The 11,252-nt window shown below is 33.4% G+C and overlaps 3 protein-coding genes across 3 annotated transcripts; 2 read left to right on the top strand and 1 right to left on the bottom strand.

The window, feature by feature from the left end:
- Positions 1 to 16: 16 nt before the first annotated feature.
- On the bottom strand, positions 17 to 1,953 carry LOC145620978 (cytochrome P450 76AD1-like). The gene is made up of 2 exons (XM_081675717.1): positions 1,066 to 1,953; positions 17 to 628 (listed from the first exon to the last, which is right to left on the bottom strand). The coding sequence occupies exons 1-2, from the start codon at positions 1,951 to 1,953 to the stop codon at positions 17 to 19; spliced, it is 1,500 nt and encodes a 499-aa protein (XP_081531843.1).
- A 968-nt stretch (positions 1,954 to 2,921) lies between these two features.
- Positions 2,922 to 5,397, top strand: LOC145620751 (protein TUNICAMYCIN INDUCED 1-like). Its single transcript, XM_081675459.1, has 3 exons — positions 2,922 to 3,148; positions 3,525 to 3,875; positions 4,425 to 5,397. The coding sequence occupies exons 1-3, from the start codon at positions 3,023 to 3,025 to the stop codon at positions 5,247 to 5,249; spliced, it is 1,302 nt and encodes a 433-aa protein (XP_081531585.1). The 5' UTR covers positions 2,922 to 3,022; the 3' UTR covers positions 5,250 to 5,397.
- Positions 5,398 to 5,884: 487 nt separating this feature from the next.
- On the top strand, positions 5,885 to 8,378 carry LOC145621486 (uncharacterized). Its single transcript, XM_081676220.1, has 6 exons — positions 5,885 to 5,920; positions 6,082 to 6,282; positions 6,974 to 7,288; positions 7,528 to 7,689; positions 8,086 to 8,169; positions 8,271 to 8,378. Exons 1-6 carry the CDS (start codon positions 5,885 to 5,887, stop codon positions 8,376 to 8,378), a joined length of 906 nt encoding a protein of 301 aa, XP_081532346.1.
- The last annotated feature ends 2,874 nt before the right edge of the window (positions 8,379 to 11,252 follow it).

Consider the following 11,252-nt stretch of genomic DNA (forward strand, 5'->3'; position numbering starts at 1 on the left):
TTGCATAACTAACTAGTTAATATCTAGAAATTGGAACAACTTGAAGAGGCTTAACCTTCTGCAATGTAATTCCAAACTTTTCTTCCATGTCTAAATCATTATGATTCATACCATCTTCAAGTTTCCAATTGTGATTATGAAGAAGATTAGCCAACATCAAGTTCAACATTCTATATGCTAAATTAAGTCCAGGGCATATCCTTCTACCCGCTCCAAAGGGTAAGAGTTCGAAATTTTGTCCTTTCAAATCGATCTCACAATCTAAGAACCTCTCCGGAGAAAATATTTCTGCGTTTTTCCATACCTTTGGGTCACGACCAATTGCCCATAGGTTGACAAGGACTTGTGCATTTTTTGGAACTACATAGCCATACAACTCTACATCGTTGTCTGCCCTACGAGGGAGGAGAAACACTGTAGGAGGGTGCAAACGTAACGTTTCTTTAATAATGGCTTGCAGGTAAGGCAATTTTGAGATGTCGGATTCTTGAATGCTTGAACTATCTCTTCCAAGAGCTTGTTCAATTTTGTTTTGACATATGACCATCATTTCAGGATTTTTCACTAGCTCTGTCATCGCCCATTCTAAAGTACTTGCAGTAGTATCTGTTCCAGCATTAAAAATATCCTGCAATAGGATACTTTAAAATATTAATTACATCGAGTATTATATTATAATTAGCAAAACATGAAAAATAGCTTTATTTCAATTTTTTTTTTTTTTTTTTTTTTTGAAAAAAATCTCTGCAAATTGTCTCTTTTCACAATATACGGAGTATGTAAAATCAATTGTCTAGTTTTCTAGGTTAGTAAAATATGAAAATTTCTACAAAATATCAAAATATAAATTTGTTTAATATTTGTATTTTTTTATTTACTTATACTCCATATTTATCACTACTAGTCTGTTTTAATTTAACTTGCTAAAGCATTGCATGGTACATACTTAAGCTTAATGCAATGTATATCAAAAGAAGAAAGCCTATAGGTAAGAATAATATGGAGAAAATCACAATGATCAAGAAAACAAGTCTTATATGAAGAAATTAAAGTAAGAATACTCACAACAAGAAGATGATTAATCTCACCCATGCTCAACTCATTCTTGTCATAGAGGTTGAGAAGGGTGTCTAGAATGTCACTTGTATGTTTTGCACTTGAATCATCACTTGATCTAATGTTTTGCCTTTCACGAATAATGTTTTGAAAAACAGCTATGAGTTCATCAAAGTAAGAAGCCAAACGGCGCCTTATGCCAAATGGATCAACATTGCCAAGAATAGGGAAATAATCTGCATAATTAGGTCTTCCAATTTCCTCCATAATGTTCCACATGAGTTGCTTAAACTCTTGTGAGGTACTAGACTCATGACTAGCTAATTCGATTGAGAAATATGTGCTTGATAACAAGTTTAAGGAGGTAGTAAATGCTGCCCTTCCTATGTCTACCGGTTGCAATTTGCTAGCACAATCTTGCACATATGCAAGAAGTTGTATTACCTTGGCTTGCCTTAGGGCTTGGCTAGCATCAAGGCGTTGTGTTGAGAGTAATTGGACAGCAGAGATCTTTCTAAGATTCCGCCATTGTGGAGATATAGGCAACCATGACATGGAGAGTTTGTCATGGTTGCTTGCTCGAACTGAATCAGGAATGGTACGATTTGCAAATACTTGGTCATTTTTAAGAAACATCTCTTCGGCCACATAAGAGGATGACACAACAATTGTTGTGATACTTCCTAGCTTTAGGCTAATTAAAGGGCCGTAAATTCTTGCTAGATTGGCAAAGGATCGATGGGGCTTTACTCCAAGATCGAAAATATTGCCAAATATTGGCTTTGGCTTTGGCCCGGGTGGAAGCTTGAGAGATAAGTAGCCTTTGAAAAAGAATTTGACATGATATATAAACACAAATATTATGGTCATGACCATAGCAATTGTTGTGTTATCCATGGTTGTTATTTGAATGGTGTCTAAAGATTAACAACTTTTTATTTTTTTTATTTTTAAACAAAGATGATTAAGCAAAGCTAAGGGAAAAGAAAAGAATCGAGTAAGCTAGCTAGCTAGAGTAATTTGAGTTATAAGAACAAATGCTTTGAAAAGAGCTTTAATTTGGTTATGTAAGCTTCTTTTCATTCACTAAGCTAGTTGAGTAGAAAATGGATCATGCATGAGCATGTCACACACATTATGTATTTATACACCTCTACAACTCTACAAGTCGTTTTAACAACTATTGTATGGTGACCGGTGGTTAGTTAAATTTTGCATTTATAATTTTGATGTTTTAGTTCTACTAATAGATTGCATAGCTATAGAAGCGAAGCTACATTGTTATCCTTAATCCTTTTCACTATTACTTTTCTCTTAAATCTATTCTCCACGTATCAAATTCAGGCAAAATAAGATTATATTCAAAATTTCAAGTTTAGTTATTTTAGGTATAATTTTGAAGTATAAGGGGAAAAAATTCAAATTAAGAGACCGGCTACATCCAAATACTCTAAATTTCTTTAATGCTCGGATTGCTTGCTTTACTTTTTCACCAACCCGTTACTCTCAATGTCGTATTAAAATATAACAAATCAGAAAACAATATTTTTTTCCTAAACGATTAGATCACTAAAACTCTAAATTCTAAAAGGACATTTACACAATTACACAACATAACTACGTAACACACCTCATAAAGTCATAGACTCATAGTAGAGATCCTATTAACGATAAATCAACTAACTTTATGAATTACCTAAACTACCCTTTTCAAATTTTCTCTCTCCTCCACAAACAACAAAGCACAACCAATCACAAAGCTTCGGCATATCACAATCTCTCATACCATTGGTCAGTAATTTCCACGTCATCTTCCTAGAACATTCTCCCTGAAAAATCTAGAATTTCACCTCCTTGTAATATTATTATTTATTTAACGATCAATTCCCTATAACAGTAAAACAAAATCAATTTTTTTTTTTAAAAATATTTTTTTGATTCGAATTCTTGATTTTCTGCAACTTTAATGGCGTCGAAATTCTTGTTTAGAGCTTTAGCGTCAGCTTTAATTGTAACAATGGCGGTTTTTCCTGTTTCATCTGCCCTCGTTTCATCTCCCAAAGTTAATCCCCCTTTTCCTAAAGCAATTTCTGTAAGTTTTGCTCTATCTCCTCATTTTTTAATATTTTTTTTATTGGAGGTTTAATTCTATTGAAAAATCGATTGTTAGGGTTTGTTTCTGTTTGATTTAACATTTAGATTGATTGATCAATGATTAACGGATCGTAAATTTGAAGAACCCTAATTTGATCGGAAAATCAGTTTATTGTGAACCCTAAATTTTGGATTAATTTTGATAAAAACTTTATGTGATTGGAGTATAATACATGGTTATAATGATGTCGGAATTAATTGTTTTAAGGACTTGTAAATATTTGTAATTGGCTGATAAATTAGGATGTTTGTGAGAAGTATAATGTTTTTTAATTAGCAGATAATTAATTGATTGTAGGTTGGTGTTGTTTTAGGATTTGAAGGAGGCTGTAGTGAAGGGATTAGGGTTTCAAGCAGATGACTTCAGTATTAGCGGGTTTGATCTGAGGGATACATTGGTGGGGCATTCAGTGGCCTATGAATTCAATGTCGAAATTGATAATAAGGTGCTTCCAGTGAAGCTATTGGAGGATGTGAATCAATGGGAATTCGTCGATTTGCCCATTTTTCGGGTGGAGAAGCCTGTTAGGCCAGGGGAGGAGAATGGGTTAATTGAGAAGAAGAAAACAGAGGAAAATGTGAGTCCTGTTTTGGCACCCTTTCAGCTTGCAGGTCCTATGGAGCTGTGGATTCAGGATGCTAAACACATGAGGCTTTCATTGCCGGTAAGTCGTTTTCGTTGTTCTTCTTTAGATTACTTGTGATTTGTGATTGGTTATTTATGCATTTAGCATTGTACAAATGATATAGGTTGAGAGCATCATGAAAGACATTTAAATGGCTGCAATTTGTATAATTGAGTTGTGGTTGAATCTAGGAGAACAGACGCATCGGTTTTAAATTGCAATGTAGCGTGTTTAGCTCATCTTTGTATTTGGTGTCTGTGTTGTGTTTTTGCATCTAAAGTTATAAACTTGGAAGAGTATAGGACTAAATGACTAATACAACATATTCAAGTACTCGTATTCTTTTGCCGAGGACTGTTTGTTATTGAAGGCTCATTTGACAGTATGACTGAGAACTATAAAAGACTGAAAAAGGCGATTCTTATTAACTCAATGAATTGAACACAAAATAATCAGTGTGGTGATTTTCAGCTGCAATATGCATTATAATTCAAAGTTTATATGTCTCAATTTTCCAATACTTGCTATGACTACATCTCGTTCAATCTAATTGGATGTCAATGATAACACTTTTTTTCTGTTTCGCAGCATGATGTGGATGCTGGTGTATTGCGGAAAGTAATTCTTGCAGAGGGGGCTGTGGTAACAGTCAAGGGTGCAAAATCAGTAAGCTTGCGCCAGCCTCTTGATCTTCCACTACCCCTGAACCAAACTCAAAATGGTTTTGCCTCTGGTCTCTTAAGTCTAGCACAGCATCTTCACCGTGTTTCTGGTGCCAAAGATGCTCCCCTGCTCTCTCTTCGTGTTGTGGGCCCTACCTCCATCACATCCTCTTCTCCATCCTCACCTTCATCTTCCAACCGCTTGAAGCTGAAACGCCTTGCGCCTGGCCTAGTTGAATTATCTCAACCATCAAAGAACAAGCCTGTTGAAATGGCCACTGCAATTGACCTCCCAAGTGAAATTCCTACTCTTATAACACCTGACCAGTTTACAACATTGTGGCCCATGACTTCTTTGAATGGTTCACATTCGAATTTGCTTGGGCTCGAAAAACTGTTGTCTTCTGTGTTGGGTCCCAAAGCCAACAAAGAAGGTTCATTCAGGCTATTAAAGGCCGATGTTTCTGCTCAGACATACTTGAAGATTGGGTTTAGAGTTGAGAAACAGCTCCAAGAAGGAGATGGAATTAAGTTGGAGGGCTTTCCTGAGTGGAGGACCAAGCCTGAGAAGGTAAAACTGCATTTCGAAGCCCTTGCTAAGGTTGACGGGGATAGAGTCATACCGGAAAAAGTTACTCAAGTTCACCCTGTTCTTTTGGAGGATACAGTGGCTCCTAGTGTGTTGCAGGGCAATGTAACGATGTCCAAAATGCCAGTAATGTATCAACCATCAAACCCTTTTACCATCTAATGTATACAACTCTCGAGTATAAATATACATCAATTAGCTGTAGATATGAATTTGTGCGTTCTCCTGTTGGGTCCATGGATATTGTGTACTAAAACCTGTAAAATTTTGATATACAAGGTACTGGAAATTATATTGCTAGTTCTTCCTCCTTTTTTCTTTTCAAATTGTCTTATTTTATGTTTTGCGGGTTTTAATGCACAAATTAATTACTACGTATAAATATCTTTAAATATGTATAAGCTGGTTTCGTGAAATAATATCGAAACAAATTTAACTAGATTATTCAAAATCTATACCTCATGCCCATCTAGCCTCTTTTTAATTTCTTATTCTATTATTGCTAAGAAAACACCATGTGACTGAATTGATATGCTATTAAAAATAGAACTTGCTTTTTTTTTTTTTTTTGACTCATGATTAGTCAATGCTTTAAGTCAAAAATAAATAGTTACTGCTTATTATATAATTACTCAGTATTATTATTTTTAATGTTAAACCACCAATAATCACGTTAGAGAATTGGAAAGCACGTATATATATTCAACTTCGTGAGTTGGAACAAATGCAAATTATGTCATCTATTACTTAAATTGCAATGCATTAAGTTTTTAATCTCATTGCACAAGTTAAGGCAAATGGCTGGCTCAGAAGCACCCTTCAAGTACTTCGTGGTACATTTTCTTGTGCCTTTCTCAAATTTGTTGCATTTGTTCATTTGTTCATTTGTTGTCATCAATTTTAATATGTTTCTCAACATGTAACTTGTTACATAATATATAGTATACGGTTTTGAATGATGATTTCAACATGTAACTTGTTACCGTATCCACAGATAGATGCATTTACAAGCTCGCCCCTAAAGGGAAATCCGGCGGTGGTGTTCTTGCTAGATAGAGAGAAGGATCAAGAATGCTTGCAAACAATGGCTCAGGAGTTCAATTGGTTGACCTGTTACTTGACAAAGATGACTGATTTCGAAGTATCATCAAAGAGACCTAGATTTAATTTGAGATGGTTTAGTCCTACTTCTGAGGTATAACTTTTTTTCTTTGACACTCCATCTATTTCAAAATAATCGCAACAATTTGAATGTCATGGTTGTCAATTTACAAGTTTGAACTTGTCAAAGTCAAATAATTGTTGCGATTATTATGAAAACTATGATGAAATTGAATTTTATTAAAAAAACTTGTAGCTTGTTTGTATAGACACGAGAACGAAAAAGGAAGAGAAAGTAAAGAGAATTTAGTTTCAATTAGTAATAAAGTCAAATTATCGTACAAACAACATATTTATGTAATTCAAAATCACAATATTTTAATGAATTAAGGATTGAAGAATTCACCGAACATATGTATAAAAAAAAAAAATCAAATCTACCAAACACAAACCATAACCCAAACCCAAGGCGCTGAATTGCTATGTGTTCGTTCACCATATTTTTGGTGTCTAGAGAGCCACAAGGGGCAGGTTTTGAGAATTGATGCGTGCTAGGATCAATTTTGAAATCGAGAGGGAAGCTTTAAGCCTCTAATTACATGAGCTTCCTCACTCCAATGTGTTCGTTCACTATAGACTTTATTAGTTAGTTCTATTTAATCCTACAATTACCAAAAACGAAGAAAATGCATGATTTTTTTTTTTTTTTTTTTTTCCATATAGTTTATTTCAATTTGTTGATTTCTTCCTTTATAATCATCTGATCTTATCAACAATGTCACCAGATAAAACTTTGCGGACATGGAACCTTAGCAAGTGCTCATGCAATATTTTCAACTAGGATGGTCCAAGGCAACGAAGTCGAATTTGTCACAAAATCCGGGGTTTTTATGGCTAAGAAAATTTTAGAAAATCAAAATGATGAAACATTAGGAGTAGATGATCAAGTTCATCGACATAAATTTCTAATTCAGTTGCATTTTCCCTTATATCCAGCAGTGCAACTTGAATCTTCTGATATGAAATTTTTCCCTAGATCCCTCAATGGTCCATCTACAGTAAATTGCGCGAAAATGTCATCAGGAGAAAATGATCTTATAGTAAGTTGATCTCTCTTCGGATTTTATAAGCATCTCTTTCTCATAATAATTAGGGCGCCGCTTTTATTAGAGGTATATATATTATGTATTACGTACAAGGTACAACTGTATAAGTGTGACTATGTGAGCATGTTAGTTGTGACATTGTTTTAAGTACATTTATACATGCTCGTAACTAATTTACACCTACGTGAGTATGTTTATATTTAATTTGATTAGCGGATTATTACGATGTACAGGTTGAGTTAAAGTCTAGCAAGGATGTTACAAATTTTGACCCAAATATGGATGATATTGGTAAATGGCCTGGTAGAACTGTTGCTATCACAGCAATTGCTCCTCCTCATTCTGGTTTTGATTTTATTTCACGTCTATTTGCTCCTAGGGTTGGATTTATGGAGGTAAAGGCTTTACTTTACCATTTCTCTTCCTTTATTACTATTATTCCCTTGTAAAAAAATTTTCCCTTGTAAAATATTTTGTCATTACCATTCATTACTCACTATATGTAAAATTTTAATATGCATTATTGTACGTATTTTGTAGAGAAACAAATGAGACTTCCTTAATATTTATAGAGTGCATGTTCATCACCTGATCGAATTATTGGACTTATTAGAGCTGATTGAATTTGGTGGTTGATAACCTTATGCTTACACTAGATTGGACAATTAAAGCTAATTAGTCTTAAATAATTTTTTAAAAGTGAAGAGAACACGTCTTTAAAGAAGTGTGAATAATAATAATGTATAGATAGTTTATAAAACACTTCATTAAAAGTCAACGAATTTGATCAGGATTATGCATGTGGAAGTATACATTGTGGTTTGGCGCCTTATTGGAGCAAAAAACTTGGAAAATCTGATCTCAAGGCCTACATGGTTCGTACATCATCATCCTTTATTCTTTCATATAATCATACTATTTGTATTACAATATCAGAATATATTGTTTAGTGAATTTCACCTATGTAATATGGCAGGCATCTTCAAGAGGAGGAACTTTAATGTTACATGTTAATGAAGAATCACAAAGTGTTTTAATTAGTGGTGAAGCTGTTACCGTGATGGAAGGTTTATTTCTTGTGTAACAACTAATGTATGTGTTTTAAACATTTCTACGTGTCAAGTACCGATATTCATAATTGCTTCATTGGTGATATGAAGATATATATCTCCTCCAAGGATTTGTCATTGTAGGTGTAATCGCTTTGTTACAATTCCAATAATGATTGTTTCTTACGTACACGTTTGTCAAAACTTTAGTGGCCATTAAGGCGCGCCATGGTCATTTATAACTTAGTATGTTAAATTTAATCTTTGTTCAATTGTTGACCTATGACTCTATGAGTCTTATCATCTACTTGTGCTTGGCAGAGTGACCAGTGAGAGAGACTGGTGCTCGAGCTCAATCTACTAATTGCATTGGCTTAGTTGACTTATAACCACACTTAATCTGTAAGTAACGAACTCTAATTATCAAATTAAAGTAAAGAAGCTGAAAAGTAATTTTCATATCTAGCTAACCTTATCTGTCTCTCTAATTTCCTTTCCCTTTCATTGATCTTTTATCTCATTACAAATCTCTTTATAATCTCCTAATTAGATCGACATCATAGATGCAATTCATAATCAAGTCATTGATCCTTTGTCTAGTATTTTTGAGCTTACGTATATGAGTTGCTTGCGAGCAAAACGGTCTATTGGTTCTAGGAAATGAAATTACGTGATGAATAATCATGATCAACTAAACAAATAATAGCTTTTTTGCACGTATTTGATACAATTTAGAGTACAGATAAACAACTTTCGAATGTTCAATTAGACAACCACTTGACATTTTGTACGTATCTGATTCTATAATCCAAAGTTAGTTGTAAGTATCACTCTATTAAAGTGGTGTCTATGTTTAATTAATGATGTATCTTCATCTAACATCCCCCATTTATGAAATTGCAATTAAATTGGCAAGCTTCTCTATGGCCTACCAAGACTACTACAAAGCTAGACTAAAAGTGACTCATCTTCTGTTTTCTTTCGAATGTTAATTTATACAAACACCGCTCATATTTCGTACATATCTAAGGGCCTGTTCTCTTAAGTTAAAATTCAATTCAGTTCAGTTCAATTCACTTCAGCTCAGTTCAATTCAGTTCAGCTCCTAATTTCCTTCTCTTATAAAATATTCATTTCAGTTCAGTTCAATTCAGCTCAATTCAGTTCAGTTCTGTTCAGCTCAGTTCAGTTCAGCTGAGTTCAGTCAATGAGATTAGGCCCTAATTGTACAATATAAATGCATTTTAACGGACTCACCTTCCATACTTTTCATCGTCTGGGGACTCACCTTTCACTTTTCATCGTTTGGCCTGTGGAGTGCGGGTAGGATCAAAGGTAGCTTCATCATATCCAAGGTACCTAATACCATCAACCATAGATTTGCTAGGATCCAAATAATGCAACTTGCTTAGATTAGTGTACCCCAAATTTGATATTAACATCTTAAGATGTGATGCATTCAAATCCTCAGCCACATCATTATATATATTTGTAAACCTACCCTCGTATTCCATAACACCATGAACTAGCTTCCAACATCCACCATGATGAACAACAATGCAAGGTTTTGGTTCCATATTAATCAGTACCTATTATTTACATAAGATAAATAGAGTATATAGTTATAAATTAAATAAAACTTATAGATTATCAATATCGACATTTTTTATTATACAAATTGATTATCCAAAAGCCTATAAACTCACCTCTTCTTACTCTGTTTTGTTTTCAATTTTCTTTATCTAATACCATATTCAAGCAAACCACAAAACCCTATCCCACAAAAATTGGGGGATAAGCATATTAACTATCTTCAATCTATCATAATATCACACATAATCAATTAATCACTAGTACATTGAACAATTTTGACAAAAAAATTTCAAACATCTGAACAATACCCTAAACCCTTATCAATTGCATACACAACCAAAGATAAGATAAAAGTCATCTAATTCCAAATTAAAAAAAAAAAAATACCATTTAGATACAATATATACCTGTACTGATCAAGAGTAATGGATGATTTTTGAAGAGTGTTGGAGAAGCTTTTTCGTCTAATATGGAAGCGTTGCTCAGTTGCAAGTTGCTTGACTTTAGTCTAATCTATGTTATTTTAATTAGCAGTGTTTTATTTTATTAGGAGGAGGAGTATGTGTCATTATTTTTATTTAGTTGTAAAAAAAAAAAAAAAAAAAAAATTACTTCACCGAAATTTTTTTAATACCTACCGGCACTCCCTAAACGATGAAAAGTAAAAGGTGAGTCCACAAACGATGAAAAGTATTGAAGGTGAGTCCCCTAAAATGCATTTTACTCCTCTGATCTATTATTTATGAAATTACAATTTAATCGAGTAAAATGCATTTTAGGGGACTCTCCATTAAATTTTTGATTCGACTCTCCATTATGTATGTATTTGATTCGATTGATGGTATAATCTAATTAAAGTTGTAGGTATCTCTTCATTTAGGTTGCGGCAGAGTGACATGTGAAAAGGTATCTGAACTCAATTTACTTGCATTGGCTTATATGACTTATACTCAACCGATTTCATTGTAAAAGACACAATTGATTTGTAAGTAACTCTAATGAACAACTAAACTAAAGAGGCTAATAAAGCTATTTTCATACAATTAACCTTATCTTTTTATAATCAATCTTTATCTCATTATATGAATCTCCAAACAACTAAACTAAAGAGGCTAATAAAGCTATTTTCATACAATTAATTTTATCTTTTTATAAAAACCTTTGGTTATCATTCAATCTTTATCTCATTATCCATGTATATATATAGATTTAGATCGTATCATAGACGTATGCTCCAATAATCAAGTCATTAATATTTTGTATTATAATTTTGAGTTTACGTACATGAGTTGCTTGTGAGCCAAAAAAGGTCCATT

The sequence above is a fragment of the Chenopodium album genome, chromosome 27 (genome assembly GCF_948465745.1).
Source record: "Chenopodium album chromosome 27, dcCheAlbu1.1, whole genome shotgun sequence".
Taxonomy (NCBI): domain Eukaryota; kingdom Viridiplantae; phylum Streptophyta; class Magnoliopsida; order Caryophyllales; family Amaranthaceae; genus Chenopodium; species Chenopodium album.